The sequence below is a fragment of the Gnatocerus cornutus genome, chromosome 1 (assembly GCF_029298725.1).
Source record: "Gnatocerus cornutus isolate USDA-ARS CGAHR chromosome 1, icGnaCorn1.1, whole genome shotgun sequence".
NCBI classification, from domain to species: Eukaryota; Metazoa; Arthropoda; class Insecta; order Coleoptera; family Tenebrionidae; genus Gnatocerus; species Gnatocerus cornutus.
In genome coordinates this window covers 30,596,801-30,617,239 of record NC_142233.1, presented here as the reverse complement: position 1 = coordinate 30,617,239, position 20,439 = coordinate 30,596,801, and the positions used below count along the sequence as shown (strand labels likewise).

The 20,439-nt window shown below is 36.8% G+C and overlaps 1 protein-coding gene across 2 annotated transcripts; it reads right to left on the bottom strand.

Annotated features, from left to right (window-relative positions):
- Nucleotides 1-12,968: 12,968 nt before the first annotated feature.
- Nucleotides 12,969-19,243, bottom strand: LOC148181537 (uncharacterized). 2 transcript variants are annotated; one of them, XM_088032691.1, is made up of 2 exons: nt 18,619-19,243; nt 12,969-13,860 (listed from the first exon to the last, which is right to left on the bottom strand). In XM_088032691.1, the coding sequence occupies exons 1-2, from the start codon at nt 18,739-18,741 to the stop codon at nt 13,057-13,059; spliced, it is 927 nt and encodes a 308-aa protein (XP_087888817.1). In that variant the 5' UTR covers nt 18,742-19,243; the 3' UTR covers nt 12,969-13,056. The 2 variants fall into 2 exon arrangements, with proteins under 2 accessions (XP_087888817.1, XP_087888825.1); XM_088032699.1 differs by having other exon boundaries at nt 18,710-19,243.
- Between the last annotated feature and the right edge of the window lie 1,196 nt (nt 19,244-20,439).

Sequence of the window (20,439 nt, the reverse complement as noted above, 5' to 3'; positions counted from 1 at the left end):
GAAAGTGGTATTTTGAACACGCAATGCCGTGTCAAAGTCGTTTATCCTGACTGATCGAGTTAATAAATTAATATTTAATAAAATGCCGTGATCGTTGCCAGATGGGTCTCAGTAGATATTTGGGGATGAAATGGGAAAGTTATTCGTTTTGTAGTGGGCGCAAAACACGCAAACGGTTCTACAAAGTTCATACCATAAATCTGTAAGAAAGCATTATCTCCAGTTTTGTTCTTAAAGTTATGTCTCTTCCAGGCAATAAACAATTGCAGTCAGATCCTTCCTCTGCCGGTTGATTAAGTTGTCTACTTTTACGAAAATTGGTGCAGTAGCAGTAGCAACAGCAGCGCTTTGAAATTATGAAATAATGAGAAACTTGGCGAATATACTCCCGGACAATGAAACAAGAAAAACAAACTTGAAAAATTTTGATTTAATACACTTCGCTAGCTTTTCCTAAAAACAAGCAATTATCTGAAGGAAAGTTTGGGGAGAGAATCATGTTTCTAATTCACTTTGTGACCGCCTTGTTATTAATGGACGTCCTTAATAATACAAAAATCGGGTAGGTGTGTGAATTTCCGTTGGAACTGGTTTAATTAGATAGACTAATGTATGCCGGGCCCCTGTTGTACACTATTGCCAACATTCATAATATAATAAATTGGTTCTCTACTCTTTATGGATATTGTAGCAGGAGTGGCGTATTTTTTTAATAAAGTGACACACGAATACGCTTCAGTAACTTCAGTAGGTACTGCCACACTTATCTCAAATCCACAAACGTGTTCGGATTAATCATTAATCAGCTAATCATGCGTTATTTTATTTCCTTTGTATATAATTGCTAATGATTAATTATATTTCTATTACGTAGGTGGAAATTTATTAGTAAGCATATTTAAAATTCCACTAAATTTACACCAACTATGATGATTAATTACAGAAAAAACTCATCTATTATTACGTGGGTGGTTAATTTTAATGTAACGTTCTCATTTTTTACTTTTATTTTTAGTGCTTTACGAATTCTAACCTTTCCACTGTTTATCCGCCGTGGTCCATAATAAATAAATTACACTATACTATTTTTTCTCGTTCTGTTTTGTCTGCACGTTTCGATTTTCCGTCCGATAACCAATTTCAATGTTACTTGGAGGTCTCCCAAACTAAACATTTTTTGCTACGTCGCGATTACTCCATTTAGTTATCAAACCTAAAGCTGCACATACGCGTTACTAGATCACTAAGCACAAAAAGCACGAATACTAAGTAGTTGTAATTCCACATAATTACAGTGTAATTGATATACCTATTCACGTATTACTAGTACAATGCGATATCAGTTTTGCGCATACAACTTTTCCTGGTAAAATTATGTTTCACATGTAATTTTCTCAGGAGATTTCAATGATAAGGGTACAATTTAGAATAATTATTTTCAATCAACTGAGGGAAAAACGCATGGAAATTAGCGAGGTACTTTCCTCGATTTTCTAATTTATATCCTTCTGGGAATACTTTAATTTTTTTCTTATATTAGACAAAAGAAAAATATAATAAAACGAAACTAAAAACCTAAGTATATTGGGAATACAAAAATTAGGACAGTGCGAAAAATATAATATTTCATCCCACGATAAATTCGAAATTTGATAGTTCTGCAACTGCAAGAGCTCGCAACCCTGGAAGTATGTATAGCTCCAGTTTGTTTTGTACGTTTATTGTGTGCAGATACAAAAACAGGATGAGCAACAAAAAAAAAAAAGATTGTTATGATGTTTTCCGCCCTTTTATAGAATTGCCGGCAAAAGGTCATTTTTTCCGACTAGAATTTGCTTCCTGAGACAGCCGGCTTTAAATTTCTAGTTTAGCTCATAATTTCCCGTTGAATTAACACAAGAACCGGGCTATCCTCTCTCCCCTACTTTTCCTGTAGGGCGTCGATAAGCGTTACCCCAGTGGCGTCCATATCCGTCGTTTTTAACGCCCTTCCATCCAGATCCCCACACGTTTAAATTTTCAATAACTTTATTACGTGAGCACCACCGTAACTAGGTACGCATTAAAACGTAACTACGCCGGATCATGCGATACACCAGAGCAATTTTCTCTTCACTAATTGTTAATATTAGTAACGAGCTTGTCAAATTATCGCCTCATCAAAGAGCGCTGCTATTTTCTGTAATAATGGTATCTTGAGCGCTGTTGGAGTTCAAGAGGAAAAGTTCTAAAAAAGCTCGATTAGAACTTTGTTCATAACCTCACACAACGTCGGATTTTTTATGACCCCAACATTTGCATATGCTGCATAAGTATGTAAACACAACACGGTGCACTTCCGATGGCGGGTGTAAACCGGAAACGCGCAGCCGCTTGCATTTGTTTCTCCTTGCCGCGGTCTTTCCGAAACTCGTTCCGGCTTCCACATTTTCGATGTCTAATAAATAAAGCGTGTTTTTAGGAGGCTTAGTACACCCTCTAACCGCCCCGACGTTTAGACCTCCTCCGAAGCATTCGTGATCAAACATATGGAAATTTCCAGAAATAATGACGATAAATCTAACATTATGCCATGAATATTTTATGACATGAGACAGCTTTGCTTCAGACGCGGGTTAATATTTGTATAAACATTGTTTTTATGCACTTTTATTGTTTATTTTTACGTAATTGTTACAATCAGCGACTGCTCGGGAACACGGCAATTTAATGCAGACGTGGATACATTTTTATCAGTACATATTTGCTTTAAAACTAGGTAATAAAATGTCATGTGATATATGAAATGATAAGTTTAGATGTCTTCGGAATTTCAATATTGTTAATTTATTATAAAGAAAATTGGGGAATTAGAATAAGTTTCAAATTTACAAAAAAGGTTTTCTACCACTAAATTTTGGATTTGAATAAAACTAAAAAAACGTAATAAAAAATCGAAGATATGTACATGTACAAGAAGGCCCAGCTTATTATCGAGCCCAAAATATGTTTATTATTTAGTTGAACGGATTTTAATAAAATTTAAAACCCAGGTAATCGATAGGTTCTGTTATTTATTAATTTTATTAAAATTTGTCTAAAATAGTGTTGAATTCGAAAGGCTTTGGTGGGAAATCATCTCAGAAATCAAAGCAAAATTAATCTATTTATTTTTACAACATAGACTTTATTAACAGAGAAAATTTGGCAATGCTGCTCAACCCTTTCTAATAAAATTTTAGATTCGGCAGTCTGCGTAACTAAGCAACTAATAGTAAAAGCTTTACAATGTTACAACATTGAAAAATTTTGTACAAAGTCAAGAAATGGTACTTTTAAAAGTTTAAGAAACTTGGTTTAAAGCACTTTTTGTTCATTTTTGATTATAGAATATTAAAAGAAAGCTTCTATCTTAGTTAAAAAAGCACCACTCTTGTTTTGGTTTTCAATTTTGAGCTCAGGGAAAATTTTGCTGCACCATGATAGGTAGCATGGGCCCTTTTTTTTATCACCCTGCATATTCCAAATTGTAAAAATGACAGCAAAGTGATCTCGCCCTTCAAATAAATTAATTCGCGCTCAATGGTTAAAAAACCTTCTCGTTAGGAAATTTCAATATCATTTTCCACTTTTAATCGTTGAATTATGAATCTTTGAAGAAAGTTTCTTTTCTCGTTTGACAATGCAATCGCGGCCAAAGTGTTTTAAATTAATTTTATGTAACGCTTGTGCACCTTTAGCCCACTTTCCCGTGTTAGCAGCCCCGATACGAAACACGCGAATCACCAAACCGCCCATTTTATTTTCTCTATTAAACATAACCTGCATTTTTCGCTTGTTCCTTGTGCGATAACGTCAACAAACTACCCCAGTAGCTCACAACACAATTGTTAAACAAGTTTTATTCTGCGTCTCAGGTTTAACACTCGGGAATCATTATGAAAGTTTGGAGGACGGAAATGTTACGACTAATGAAAATGCTGAGAAACACGAACGTTATATTGAAAAACCCAGCCCAATATTAGAGCATTCCCAAAGGAAAAGCGATGTTCAAACATGAGATATTGTAGGCAAGACGTATTAAATTATTGCTCACGTTTTATATTCATTTCTGTTGACGTTAATAAAGTAAGTAGTGGCAAACTGTCGAGGGAGCTTATTACTATGCCGTTAAAGTTATTGAATATCCTGTATTGATAAAAAGCACACTTTTTTATTAAAGTCACGGTGAGCAGGTTCCAGGTCGATAGATGAAATCGACGTGGGGTATTGCGAATTCTGTTATGTGAAATGATATTAATTTAAAAAAAAGTTGAAGATTGTTGGGTTGATTTCTGCAGTGTTGTTGCAAATCTTCAGGAATTGGGACATTTATAAAAAAAAAACAACAAATGTTTGTTAAGTAAGTAGGTTGCATTAATTTGCTTGTAATGCAGTTGTGTGACGTGCAAAGGAAAACAGTTTACTTTATCAGATTTATATGTTAACTCGTTCTAAAAACATCCGTGCTTAATTTGTCTAAAATTAATTCCCCCCAATCGTCCACCGAAAAATCCCAAAGTTTTATTTATTCAAAAACGCGACATCTGCGTCCAACTATTTGTTCTCATAAATTAGTAGTAACATATTTCAGCCATTTATTATTGACTCAAAATTTGCGCTTTATTTTCAGCCACCAACGATGTGGGGGTTAATTGGTGCATCCAACAGATGTTTCATTGCACTTTACATTTTCAGAGGTCGTCCGGCCAAAATTAGATCTACGTTTCATATTTTTTTGGCTCCACTTCCAAGGACTCCATTTTAACGGCCACAAGAAATTTATTGAACCTCGTTTAGAAAAGGACAATTTCGAAACGGGTCATAAAGGTCAAAAATCGCGGAACTAGTCCAAATGACAAAGGAAGAGGCGCTGTAATTTGTGATACACAGTGTTTCCGCAACTTTGTTAACTTAATTGGATGGCGTTATTATTTAAATTACGTCTGCATAACTAATTATTTTGTGTTGGCATGGCACAGGGAATTTTGAGGTGAAAATTGTGAATAATTAAATTGATTATTACGCGGAAGATTTAAATTGAAAGGGTGCACACCGGTTTTAATTGCTCCTAGTAAACACCAGAAAAAAGACGGTAAACGGCGGAAATCTGCATAATTCCACCTCAATCAATTGTCTAATATGCATACGTGTGTGCATTCGCTTTCATTTTTTATAAAAGACACTCGCCTTTCCGCTCGTGTAAATTTCATGGTAAAAATTCATTATCATGAGCATACAATTTTTCCGTAAATTGTGATTGTTATCGAGTAAATGTGCTCAGTAAACTGACTACAATTTAATTGTGAATAAAATGTAGAAAACCAAGTGAACATACTTTACTCTCAATAAAATATGTAAATATTGGAGGTTTTTTTACTGAGAACGCCGGTACGTTTAGCACAAATTGTGGCGTTTCCATTTCCTAGAAATATAGCACAGAATCGGTTGTTTTAATCAAATTCTGCTTTTCAAATACCTTCCGCAGCGACTTTGATAAAATCAACACCGCTCCGCCACACTTTAAAATACCTTGATAACGACCACATGACTCACTATTTTGTTTTCTTGTTAACGTGCAAATGCGGACAAAATGCTATTAATAGTCACACCCTTGATATAATGGATTTTCTAGCTTTGCGCGTTTTTAGAGTACGGGGGCGTAATTTTTCAAAAATTGCTGTTTCCTACGGGAAAAATTTTGATCAATATGTATGAAGAGGTTTCCACTTAACTCAAGGCTTGCTACTTAAGCTAATGCTTTTTTATATCAATTTTCTCCAGCGGTTTGTAAATAAATCTACTTAATGCAACGTTTTTAGGTCAATCAAATGTGCCTAATGTTTGTTTCTACGCAGGAGTTCCCTGGAAGGTTCAGGCGATTTTGTACATTTTACATCGATAATTGGTCTAATTAGAACTTAATCATAATTTTGCATATGTGCTCGTTTTATAACGTGATTTCATATTTTATAAATAAACTGCAAATTCTGCGTATTTTCTACTGCTTATATTAAATATGTAATTGTAAAAGCCATGCAATCTAGACTTGTAGGAATATAATGATTTTAGTATACTATATGTATATAGGTACGCTCTCAAAAGTTATTTTGCGGACTCATGTAAGTTCCTAAAAGTTTTTTCGAACTCAATCCCAAAAAAAAATGCCATGACACCTAATGAAACATAGTGGTTCAATACAACAATTAAACAACTTTATTTAATCCAATAGATGCCTCATTATAAATAAATTATTAGGTTTGTAAGTAAATCTAACACAATTATCTACCCGTTTTCGGTAATTCATTCTCCGCAATTCGAAAGACTTGTAATTTGGTTCTTTATTAAAGTACGTAAATAGTATGTATATTAAAACACCGAGTTTCATAAGGCAAATTTTAAGGCACAAATTCAAGTTTATAAAACGAGCGGCAAAGCCGCGAGTTTTATAATGGATAAGTGCCTTAATGGCTTTATGAACGAGGTTTTAATACTATTTTTCCTAATTTGTTCTTGTAACAAAGCTATTTTCGCTATTTTTGTATTCGTTTTCAGTGCTTGAATATCCATTTCGATACGGAATGTTAGAATAGCTTTGTTTCCATAGCAACTTAAAATACAAATTAGAAAAAATAAATATAGGTTTGGATTCCACGTGAAATTCTGCGTAAAATAAACTTCAATAGTTAAGGATTGCTTCGTAAATCAGCGAGATATCGATCGAATTAGATTTAGAAACTCCTTTTTTTTTATCCAATTACAAACTTCCCATTTTGGGTATGTAATATATGATTCTTATTGGCTGAGGAAAAGGACGGTGAAAACCGTATCTTTGTTTCTGTCATAGTTCCACAGATATTTAAGTTCAAAAATCGAAAAAAAAGTCTCTAAAACCAGAAGGTTAACCTTGTGTTTTTTAATTTTCGTATTCTTAGGACTGGATTCTTTTGTAAGAAAGCGCAAGGAATATGATGGTGAAAACCGCATCTTTCGCTCTGGCTTAGTTTCGAAGTTATCGAGGTTTATACATTTTGGTGATATTGTAGTGCATCACACATCGACATGCTGCAACACTCAAATCAATAATAGATTTTATAATTACCCATTTCAAAAATTAAGCAGAAAACTCTGACCCTGGCTGATAAAAATCTGACTATGAAACTTTCAGTTGAAAAAATTTTACCCATGTAATTTTTGAGTGTTTCAGAAAATTTTAGCAATATCTTCGTAATAAAACCGTGTTATTTATATTTAGCTAAATCGTCAAATTAAATATTCATGCTTGAAAGCGTCGACTCTTATTTGTTAATTATTCATCAGCTAATCAAAGATTAACACTTGATTCATAAAAATCGATATCCTCAAGATTTTAGCACTATTTTTAGTTGGGAAAGTTTTAAAAAGAATTCCACGAAGTTAGATAAATAAATTTTGAATGAATTTAGGGTGAAACGTAGTCCAGAATAATTAAAATAATTTGCCCTGTAATTACTTTCTTTGAGAAAATGCCGTGTGAGTTAACAATAAACAATTCAAGGTTCATGCATATGTGTTACAGTGACTGTTTAGTATTTCCATACAAATTAATATGTTTTATTCGTATAGTACGAATAACACGCGTATTGCACTTAAACACGCACTTAACACGCCAGCCAATATTCGTTCTTCCAAACATAAAAAAATAAGTTTATTAATACGTCGAGTGTATTCGTAGAGTTCCTTAATTAATAATTAGTTCCTGTGAATTGTATTATTCATAGCATGTGATGGTATCAACGATTAACAGAAGTGTATAGATTATCTAGCAAGTTGGCTGACATTTCTCTATAAATTATAAATGCTTAAACCAGAAAAAGTGAGTAATAAAATGAAAAATCACGAGGGTGTGATTACCGGGAAATCGAACGTTTTTGAATTGACTTTCAGTGTGTTTGTATAAATAAACCGTTAATTGTCGTTTGCGAGGATAAATAGAGATTCGTGATGAAACTGTAATAGGAACCAAACACGAATAAGACGAAGCAAAGGAAATAAAAAGAGTAATTATTGGTGGCATGCGATAAAATGTTCAAGTTTCCATGATCTTGCACGCACTGAGATGCTTTATTGGTCGATGGTGAAAGATACATTATCGGAATTGTTTTGAACTCGTTTCCCACGAGTCGACCTCTACAAAAATCATGCCCAATATCGGAAAACACGGGAAACGTGGTGGTAATCCATATACAAAACCATTATCTAACAAGTTATGGGGTCAACAACCAGATGGTCGATGTTGGTAAATCGTTCTTCGTGGATATTGCAGATTGTATCTCAAATCTCAAATTGTTGGATCGGACTGCTTCTCTAACGGGAATTAGCACTTATCGTCTTATGAAGATATGAGAATTAACCGCATTTTTGGTAGAGCAAAGTTGACACAATACCGGTTGTTTAGCTAGAGAAATTTGAAAAATGTTGACGGCCACGATTTCCAAATTATTGTTCGAAAAGTTGGTAAATATGACAGGTTAAAAGGAATAAGATGCTCCAAGTTGAAGCAAAGTTTTTTTTGTTGCCACCACTAGTTAGTCTTCAAGTCCAGTTTCCATCAAGACTATGTTTTGTGTGTTATCGAGCTAAAAGAACTCCACAAAGGCTCGTCATCAATACATCGCGTCTCCTCGAAAGCTCTTCTCCCCCATGTCGTGTGTCGTGTTGGGTCAGTAGTCCCTCAATGTGAAAAAATCGATGATACTTGGGTAAAATGTGAAGTTCCTCATGTCTCTATTATTCAAGCTTTCCCGTTAGTTACAGAGTACAAAAACAAACACTCCACTTCGGGGAAGTGTGTGAATGACATGCATTGAGCTTCAGAGCTGCTTTGTTCAATCAAAGTCTCTAAAAATACTTCGTCAATGCACTCAAACACACGGAAAAAATCTGCAGTATATGACCTCAACTCGGTTCATCACCTCTTCCGTGTGCAGCACCTACTTTTTGCAAGGCGCCGAACAAATAGCAATTTAACGCCGTTGTCTGTAATAGCGTGAGTGGATGCCTGACCTAAGCTAACCTCGCTGAAGCGGGTGGATACTAGATCATTGCGGAACGACGAGCAAAAACAATCGCATCACGTCAAAATGACAGCCGAGTCAAGATGGCAGATCCGCTATGCTATACATCCTCGAGCAATGAAACGATTCAAAACGGCGCACAATTCGGATCAATGCAAATGCAGCAACGTTTAACGTGACGATGAGAAAAAAATTCTAACGAGATGATGCCGCCAGCGACCGAGAGGATAATTATTAACACTGAAACTATTATTTTGCAATATGTATATAGACACCATCAAACTACACTGTCACTGTCATGTCGCTGGAAATGTAGGTTTATTAACCTAGAGATGTTATTAAGTGTCGTCAATAATACTACTAAGTGCGTTCGACTATGACGATATTTGTTACGTGTCACCAGCAAATATGTTGTTTCATCATTTCTACCCGCATTGACATTCGGACCAACTTTTATACTTGTTTTATGGGATTTTTGGCGTGGGCGAAAACATTGGCGTTTTCACGCTTGGCGCACAAATAAGCATGTCGCCCAACACTAAGCGCTAACATTTAAACTTGAAATTCATTAATTTTTTTCCAAAAAAATTACGAGACCTTAAATTGTTACAGAGACCTTAAATTATCAAAATTATTTCATCTTTTTGCATCCTCTTTAGCTTTGAATTTGTTTGTAGGTTTTGAGTTATTTTTATATTTTTAAGGATTATGTACATTTCAGTTTTTATTTTCTCAGATTTTTAGATTTTTTGAATTCCTGCATATCTTTTGGATTTTGCTCAACAAATCTCTAAATTATTTCGATTTTTAAAATTTTTCCCTTTGAACTTTTCAGATTTCAGATCAGGTTCATCATAAATTAGATTGCTCGGATTTTCCAAGTATTCCATGGATTCGTTCCTTTTATCCTGATGCGTTGGATGTCGTCGACTCTTTAGATCCTTTGGACTCCCGCCCCTTCTAAGAAGATTTGTTTTTGTTTAATATCATAATTTATTAACATATTTATTATCTCAATTTGAGTAAAAATGTACCTACTTAGTTACTTATAGCTCCCAGGCACTGATTTTAACATCTGGAGCCTTATTAGCTCGGTCTACTTACGCTGTTGCCTATGATAAGTTCTTGTTTGCCCTAAGGAAAAGTGCCACTTTAGTCTGTCTTTTGAAGGGTTAAATTGATCCGTTATTAAAAAAACTAGATTAGGGGAGCAATATAAAACTTTCCATGCACTTTTAAATCAAATTTATTAGAGACAGTAGAAGACAGTAAAAGTAATCTATTTTTTAAACATCTAAAAAAAATTCTGAAAAGTTCTCATGAGTGGAAACAACATTTCGCTGTTTCTGTTAAATTTAAAATATGTCATTAGCATACCGCCTTAGATAAGCTTGCTTTTAATAACCAGGAAGTAATTTTTTCTTGTAAAAGACAGTAAGTATCAATAGCCTCGTAAAATTATACTCAAGTTTTTTCGGCCCATTTTTGGTAAAAAAACAGTTTCGACTTGTAATAAAATCCAGCAGGTGCTCGCAAATAGTGAGTTATAACATGTTTTGACCGGCACCAACAAGTAACAATAAAACACAAGTTGAATGGCTTATTAACTCCCAAACATTAAGGAAGTATTTAGCATATTAAATGAGTAAAAAAAAAATCTCGAGAATTTGTAGATTCAAGCGTGTCATTAATAAGTGAAAAACCAATTTGAGGAAAAGATGTTGGAAACCAGTGACCGTGCCAAGTCAACGAACGTATATCTGTAAAATTTTTCTTGAAATAAATACGATACTTACCTTAAATCGAATCGTGCTAACGTCTCGAGTTTAATTTCTCCATCCGTAACATTTATAAATTTTTAAAGGCGTGGGGCGGGATAACTCAGGACATTAAATATTTCAATTTTCAGGGAATGTCGTTAAGTGTACCATAAAGTGAGGAGACCGCGGTGACGAGAAGCAGTTATCGTCAAAGTTAGCAGCGTAGAGCTTGTATTTAGTAGCTCTAAAACAACAAGCTGTAAAATATAAGCCTCCTATTAAGATTACACTTTATAATCTACGTGCACTGAGGTTATTATTTTAACATTACACTGGTACAATTTTAGTGGCATCAAAGCAAATGAAATCTGATTCATAAATCGTAGCCAGCACAACAAAATGGTTTTATCACTTTAGTTATGGTAAGGTAGCAACGACAATGGCTGCTTTATTGTTTTGATGGGCACGAAATTAGCGAAGAATTAAATTGAAAAAATCTTTTATTGGCCATATAATTAATATATTTAACAGCAACTACAATACAAAATTTACACACTATATAATAACTTCAATATAGTAATATGAATATAATACATGGGTCTAGAAAAATGCAGGGACTTTTATGATACATGAAGGTAGTAATATGCAAAAATATTGCTAAATTTGTAATCTCTCATCGTTTACCAGAACAAAAAGGGTCAACAATGCCGCACAAAGTAACTTTTTACAATATCGCCAAGTTCGACGTCGCACTGTGAGAGCTTGTCGCGATGGTTGGTGACTTTCACAGCAGGATGTCGATCAAGACTCGTAGCGGTAGTTATTGCAATGATTCAAAATGATTGCATAAACAGTACGTCTCAACAAAAACAATTTTTACATGAGCAAATCTATACATGTTTTATATACAAGTCGCGATGCAAAAGCAGAGTCCGGTTCGTAAAAGACAGTCGAACCAAAGAACGGCAATGAAGAAAAAATGAAAAGTTTATTTATTATCATCGACTCAGCTCAACCGGTACAGCTCAACGTAAAAACCTACATCTAAGTCAGTCTGCGACATGTCCCGACCGACTCTGCAGGTGCACCACGTGAACAAACATTGGGTACAAAAATACACCGAATATGTTATATTCTACATTTTCATACTGTACCAGGCCTCATAAAATTTTAAAATTCGAAAACTCTTATAATACGGACAGTCCGATCTAACTTTAAATATTATTGTAAAGTTTAATCTAGTACATTGAAAGCACACGTAGAGCGTTGGTCGTGCCTCAATATCATATTAGAAGAATATCGATGTCGCTCGCTACTCTATTTGTAAAATCTGAAAAATTTATACGCTACTGTTAATTGTTTGTGCATTGACTTTGATTATACGAAAGGAAACTGGTTGGTAGGCGTATAAAACAAGTTGGTAAAGTAAAACCGAATGCCCGAGTCGTTGACAGCAGCAGCACAACCCTATAGCCTATTTGGATATCTTACTGTTAATATCAATTCCTACCACTAACAAACCCACAGTGCTCTTAAATAACCTTACAGCTGTACAAGATTTTAGGACCATTAAGTACAATTCTGGACGAACGAATCAAATTTGAAAAAACGTTTGGTTTGGTTGGTTGGTTGAGAAACGATGATGGTGAAGTGAGTAAAGACCTTGCGTTCGCGGTTGGCAGTAACGAAACAATCAGCTGTTTGCCGTCGTCGCGAAATGCGCCCGAACTAATCGTAAAGCTGGAGGCAGGAAACTGTAAAAACTACACTGACTTTTGACAACTAAATATTGGTCATCAAACAGATGAATCACAGCCTGATTTTGTGTCCTGTCGCCAACAACAATGTACAGAATGGCGGCCGACAGGATTTTACATGTATCGAAACTAATGACGGGCGACCCGGGTAATGTCCGACATATACTGAGCTAGGCACTAACAACTGGTTGAATCCGGGAATACGTATGATGATGAACCGAACATGAACGAAACGGCGACGCGCTACTATGATAAATACAAAAACATAATAAACACAAGATGAGATCATTTATCGGGGTTAAATAACAGTAATATAAAATATTGTCGAAAACGGCCGGTTCGACAATTTGAGCTGGACAAACAACACCTTGACCGCCTCGACTGGACTTCATCGAATGTTCGATCGATGCGCGTGTGATTGTGCCAACACACGAATTATTAACACAGTCTTGGAGTCTCTTTCTTTCAACAGTTAAACACACCGTCGCTCCACGGCGATCCACCTCCGAGACTCGAGAAGATGGGGATGTCTCTCGGACAGTCGAAATCCAGATGCGAGCCGGAGCCGTTGGATCCACTGTCCATAATTTCAATGTCCGCCAGCTCTTGCAGATCAATCTCCATCGGTTGCAACAAGTTAAAATCGTCGATCCTGTCCAGATCGTCGAGAGTGGCAGTGGAACCGTGAGTGAGCCTGTCTTCGGCGTCGTGATGGAGTGGTGCCAGAGAATCGTCGTAGATCGTAGCACTCTCGGGGGAATCAGGGATGTCGCAAGAAGGACTAGATGGCACCTTCGCCAGAATGCTCACCGGAGGCAAGGGAACGGGAGTCATAGCCGGCGACAAATCCAGACGCTCTTTAAGTTTCGAAGCCGTGGACTCGGGCAACGTCGTGCGCCTAGCGAACAACCTCTCTTTCACTAAGCTACTGTTATTATTGTTGTCGTTCTTCTGAACTTTTGTCGATTTTTTGGCCGATTTCTTGCTAGTGCTTGTTGTCTTGGGCGCCGGCTTCGACGTTTTTTTCCTAGGACGGTATTTATAATCTGGGTATTCACGTTGGTGAAGTTGCCTCAACCTCTCAGCTTCTTCGATGAAAGGCTGACGTTCGTCATCTTTCAACTCCTTCCAACGGCGGCCGAGTTTTTTGGAAATCTCAGCATTGTGCATGTCTGGTTGCACCTCACAGATTTTTCTGCGTTCGATCTGGGACCACACCATGAAGGCATTCATGGGCCTCTTGATGTGGTTGGGATTGTTCTTCTTCGTCTGCAACAACAGAGACATGGATATAGTAATGTGCTACGTTGCCAAAAGTAAAACGACCAAGGATAAACAGACAATGGTCGCTAAATATGGGCCGTGTCCTTTCACGAGCAATTCTCATCTCATGCGCAAACCCGGAAATAACATACCAAACGCAATCTTCACGTTCACCTCGTATCAAGGATTCGACGACATATACGTGAGGGAAGTACGTAATGTTATCTTTATTAGCACGTGTGGAGCTACTGAATGCGACAGATAATGTTTTACGGAAACCAATCGACTATAAATAACTATGACTGTGGAGGTATGATTTTTGAAAACACCTTAATTTATTCTGTGTACTTTGGTAAGGTCACGCACTTACGCGTGAGGCGTCACGGAAGAACAGTTCGTCAGTGAAAGTCAAGAAGCAGTTAGAAGTGAAGAAAAACGGTGTAAATCTAATGAAAGGATATCCGCCATGAAGCGAAGATTAATTTTCGAAAAACATTCGAGTTATCTCACTTTAATTACACAGAGTGGTGCCTCAAGGCGAGAATTATCATGTTCACTGTCGCTCCAGCAGCAAAAAGGGCCAAATAAGATTTTAGAGTAATTGCTTTACTATAAGTGAAGCTTTTAGTTATGAAAGAACAACAGCGCGATGGGGGTTCGCTGCAACCAGTCCAAGGATAAACCTCCTGTGCCCTAGTTGCAAATGTCCCACTGTGTTCATTGCAGGATGACCCATTATAGGTAAATAGGGGCATTAAGGTCGGCATTATCGTAAACAGCTGAACACTTTTGCATGACATATTCGGGTCACGTGTGGCGCCTCTGTCATGGCGGACACGCACAAACCATTGGTATGGTACTCACGCACGACTCGATGAGTTTGCATGTTTTTGCGGCCGTTCATTGAATATATAATTTTGATTTTTCACGCGGCCCGTGCACATTTCAAAATGTTTAATTGCACGCCAGCGATAATTCCGCGATTAGAGAATCGGTTTTTTCCACAACGCACCCTTTCCACCCTCGTGGTATTAATTGCGAAAACCATACAATGTTGCGACTTCGCGCCTTGGCCCAGTTCGATAATTATGCCGATTTGAAACGCATCGACGAACAGACGAAAATTAAAAATTTGTACTTAACAATTACGCCAGGCCTTAATTAGTTGTTGCACAAGACGCTAATGCACGAGAGTAATCGATCGTCAGTACGATTATTTTGTTCCTGTGTACTTGTATAATGCTAACATCTCTAATGCGTTGAGTATGTATGTACAATGTTTTCACATCACACAGACGGTAAGTAAACATATAATCGAGTATTATATCTTGGAGTGGGATACACTTGGATGCGTTTCTTGCTGAAGGGAAAATGAACATAACACACCCATTCTACATAAAAAGTCGGTTTTACTTTCGTGAAAAGCAAAGTTTTCACTTTCGAATGATTTAAATCGGCGGTTACGTTTAATCACGAAAAAAAAAAGAAGGAAAAACTGTAATTTTATTGCATGATCTTAAAATCCTTGCACAATTTATAATAATTAGTTATTTTAGAAATTATCACAGAAAAAACCCGCATCTGGTGTTAATCATCGGATCTATTTTTGATTCTGACAAGATACAACCCGCAGCAAATTATCGAAACCTGAGTCAGTTTTATCACAATCTCGATAAAATTCAAAGTGTACTTCCATTTCCAGGCGAATAAAATTCCACATTCCGTAGATAGAAGAAATCCTGCACCACATTATGGGCGAAGATCGCGAAAAATGATGAAATGTTTTCACAACTGGCTTTTATGCCCCATAACAACACCGTTTGTGGGTCATAATTGCGAATTTTAATTACTCTTATCTCGTCATTGTCAGATAAATGCATTTTAATAGAATCGAGTATTTCAAAACGTTGTTTCTTCATTCGTATCTCGTGTCGCAAGTTTTGACAATGAAGCGGTAATTAATGCGCAAATAATGATTTAGCCATGGAGCAATGAACTTAAATTTGGCTTCAAGATCATGGGTACTATTTTCGCACGATTGTGTCAAGTTTTTTGCCACTGATTGTTAGATCTAATGTACATATTAGAGATATGAATGATAACACTTATAACATCTAAGTTTAATCCGATTAGAGGAAGCTGTTAGTCCAGTCATTAGGGTAATTAAAATGGCCGTAACGTGTTGTCGGGGAGGCCACCAGGGGGCGTGATTAGCTGGTGAACCGTCCACAACCAACACTAATCTATAGCAAATTGTGTATCGATTTTCAGTGCGGGGATAACTGCATGCATTAAAGGATTACCGTTTTTCATGCTGAAACCTGCGTTGCACCGAATTCGTCAAGACGCAACAGGTAATAACTAAAATATAAGAGGTGCATGCAAAGTTGTGTTATCTTAAACGACCGAGATATGTTATCGCATCTTCCGTTTCGTTGATTTTTTAAAAAGGTAATGTCGGCATGCTTCGATGGAAGGCTATCGCGGATTATCGAAAACTTTTCGTTTTCCGCCTGCAGAACTGTCGTTCTTGAGGTCGTTCTGCTTCCTGAATCATCATTTACCAAAAGTAAACACAGCAAGGTCCCTCGACCTTCGTTGGACGATACGACTTATCACTTCCTGGCCGGAAGCGCGTAATTTTTACACTTGTACCATTACCGATTAGCTTCTCCAATACTACACATAATTATAGAGCATTTCGGCGGTGTCCCAATTTCCTTGTTTTCGGCGCGATTTAATTTCGTCCTGACAGCGGCGATGAAAGTTTTTAATGGAAGAGGCGATCGCTATTTTCAGAGCAAAACTAATGATTGTGAGCTCGATCCGTTAAGATCGATCATCTTTTTGTAGATAGAAGCCTCAACGGTACCGATAAGTCTGGGGAAAATAATGAGTAATTGAAAATCGTACACAAAACCTTGAATTATCTCACAGTCAGTCTTCCATTTATCACGAGAGGATCATAATCGTCGCTGCAATAAAACACGGAATATAAAATATCTAATAACCACACTTAAGAGAGCATCGTGCTGCAAGAACTGGTTTTCAGAATAAATCAAGGTGCCTGGAGAAACAACAGCACGACTAAACAACTAACAGAGATATGAGGTAGATCGCAGCAGGTCATGCGGTTCATGGACTACTGGATCGCCGTAAAAACTACGTTTTTTATCGTGCACCTCCCAGCTACGAAATTATCGTGATTTACTATTTATTCCCCATCACGACAAATATCTATGGGGCGCATTTCGACCGTGACACTGGAAAAGGGACGCTTTTCGAAAAATTATCTCATTTATTAATCACTCTGTCAATTAATTTAATATTTATGACTCGAAAGTATTTTTTTCTTAGATTTTTGAATAAAATGGGCCTCCACTAAAACCCGTTTTTAATCGCTCAAAATTACAAGTCCCACACTTAACCAAACTTAGCCCCAATTATACGAAATTGACTAATTTGAATACTTGTAATTAGAAGAGTTTTTGTCGGCGGGAAGCGAATAAATAAATGATTAAAATCGGCTCCATAAAAAAGCCTTAATGATTTGTTTTTCGCCGGACCGCTCATTTAATTTCGTGTTGATAATTTGTAATTCATTCGAATAAAACGAGGCTAATATTTTATTTAGTTCGTTTTGCTTGACAGAGCCCGATAGCGCGTTTCGTTGCATAATTCGCGACTTACTGCAGCACGAACTTTCCCTGCAACTCAGGCCGTAAATTTCGTTCCGTCACTTTTCCCATATTGCGAGTTAAAAATTAATACATCCACTTCGTCACCCACTAACCCACCTCGGGGGCTTTCAGCGTTCCCTGATTACAGACACCTGGCAAAAAATTCCACATAACCGAAAAAAAAAACTAACAGCGACATGCCGGCAAATTATACACCAAACGAAAGCCACTCACATCGAGTTTACGATTTCAGGTGCGCCCCAACTGATACGTGACGGCGAACGTGTTTCTCGAAAAAACGGACGAAAGTGAGAATTTTTTAACTCTCGCGAAATCGTCGGTACTTGTAAGTCATAAAAAAGTTAAAAACTGTTTAAAATTGCATTTTCCGGACGAATCCGGGCAAGTGTGTCGTTAATTGTGCATCGAATTTTTTGCCCGGAGCGCACCCGGAATCGTGTTAGAGGTGAGTGGCTTCCATCTGCGGTAATTTGGTGAATTCATTATTTCAGGTAAGTCATCGCAGAATGTGGGAGGTGGAATGTAGACTCCAGAAAAATAATTAGAAATTAATACGAGTGTTCGAAGATTCAAGGCTGAGCTACGATTTCCGCAGTCGTAAAGGTTAAATTTTTTCAAATGTGCACTGTATCTATCCCGCGACATGAGTCAGAGGCCTTGAAAAAGCCAAACACCTCTCAGCAGCTGATCGAGGCGACTTGTGGTAACTCGTATTCTAGTCGTTCTTTCACATCGCATTCTCTTTTCCGATTTTCCCAATTTCGATTTCCGTTTTGGGTATGTACCTTCCGTGAGCTGGAAACTACATTGGAAAACAGGACGTCGTCTGGAAAATGCACACGTGCGAAAAATTGGCAACCTTCGTGTACGACAAGACGGTAAATTTAAATGCGAAGTCGAGCGTCGGAGCATCCTGACATTTATTAAATGCTGCTTCAGACGTGGAAAAGGTTCGGAGATCCCGGAATATTTTTAAGTTCACACTGTATTTTGCGTTATCGGACAATTTGTAAAATCCGCGATAAGTTTGCTTCGGTCGCTGATAAAAATTCTTTCGACCTACCTGAGTGGCATCAGAGTAGGGTGTTGCTGAATTTTTGTCAATTAGTTGCGAGCCGAATTTGGGTATAGCAGCACTAATCGGTGTTTCTGACCTGGATGAATCCATGTTTTGTTGGGGCACCATATCCAAATCAGTTAGAAACTAAGTACACATTCACTTTACACTTCGTAACAGTCAAACTTTATTTTCATGTAGAATCTGTCTAAGTTCTCAAGTGCATATACACTCGACTATACTTAGCATATTTGCAAAGCGCTCTTATCGCGACGACAACGCAACTGACAACCTGAACTTGATGTTTTCGGTGTGTATCCGACTCTCAGCTGTTTACCCCCACTTGCACTTCGGAGTGGGGGGGAGCATGCGTTTTGTTGACGCTATCCAGCTGATGAGCACAATAAATCCAAGATTTTTTTTAATTTCAAGAAATTCAAACGTCACACATAATTTAATCCAATCACTTTTTTTTTTAATTGAATCAATCAACAAATCACTTCAAAAGTCAGTTCTTGTAAGTTGTCAGCGAGTTAGATTTTCCACGATTTTTTTAACTTTAAGTAATTAGCAAAGTTTACACAACACCGCCAGCGACATTACTGGCACTGACCGAGCTTCAAACTTGATTTCGAGTAAATCTCTTCCCCCACCAAATTTATATCTAGTTGAGGTTTTCGCCGCGGCCGTGGAGGCACCACTGTACAGAAAGCTGCCTCTGAGTAAATACAGGGAAATTGGATTTTTTATGCACTTGAATAAGTGTCCGAGTTAACCCAGCAAAGGACCAAAAATCAAGGAAAAATACGTGTGGGAACACGCACCACTGCACCGTGTAATTATCCCTTTCCAATCCCCAATATTCGTCATATAATTACAGTGGATTCGTCCCTATTAATAATTTAAATAATTAATAATAAACCACAGTTCACACTAACCTTGGGTTTGCAAGAGACGACAGCGAATACCCCGAATCAAATTGCGTTATTGGCGCATTTAAATAATTAATATTTAATCGAAATTGACTGAGGGAATCAGGGAAAAAGTTGATACAATATTGATCAATTTCAATACTAAATAAAACATGTTTTATTCGTTTATTAAAATTTGCTGGTGGAGTACGCGGTTTTTTTAACCGGGGGTGGATTAAATCTACCATTTTCAAGTTGAATTTTTTTATTTTGACCATTTTAACTTTAGAAGTGCGTGTGCCAAGGCTGTTTTCAGAGATGCAAATTTTGGTGCAAGATTTTGGATAAGTTTTAAGAAATCGTAATATCTAATCGGGGCACGGGTTGGGGTGATCTAGATTCCGATCGAACTTTACGCAGGAATATAAAGATTAGTAGATAATCAGTTTGAATTGTGATGTCCCTATTTTTAATATTACTGCAATATACCGAGTGTTCTAGAATAAAACGCAAGTCGGGATGAAATTATCTATCGTTGATTATAATGTATAAAAATAACATTTTTATCAGAGCGACAATTTTATTAAAAAAGTTGATTAAAGTGATTGTGTGGACTGTATATGTCCATTTTCGATTTTGGAAATGTTTTTCGAATTTTTAGTTGGTTGTTCAAATACGTCCAACTTTCTAACTTAACTAAGTCTAATTTTGTTTCTTTTTCGATATTGATGCGCATTTAAATGTAGGATAAAAATTGGTGGTCGCTATAATTTCGAGCTTTTTCCTGTGCAATTTACATAATTTGTGCTTTATTTGTGTTTTGTACTAATTTTCGTATATTTTTATTTATAGTAATTCTTTCGTACTCTGAAATTTATAGCCCATTGTATGCAAATTTTATTTCAACCAAAATCGT

What these genes read in the sequence shown, in the direction of transcription:
- LOC148181537 (XM_088032691.1), bottom strand. Translation starts at nt 18,741, where the DNA reads ATGGTGCCCCAACAAAACATGGATTCATCCAGGTCAGAAACACCGATT. An exon ending in CCTACTCTGATGCCACTCAG is followed by an intron (nt 13,861 to 18,618) that starts GTAGGTCGAAAG and finishes CTGTTGTTGCAG; the next exon opens with ACGAAGAAGAACAATCCCAA.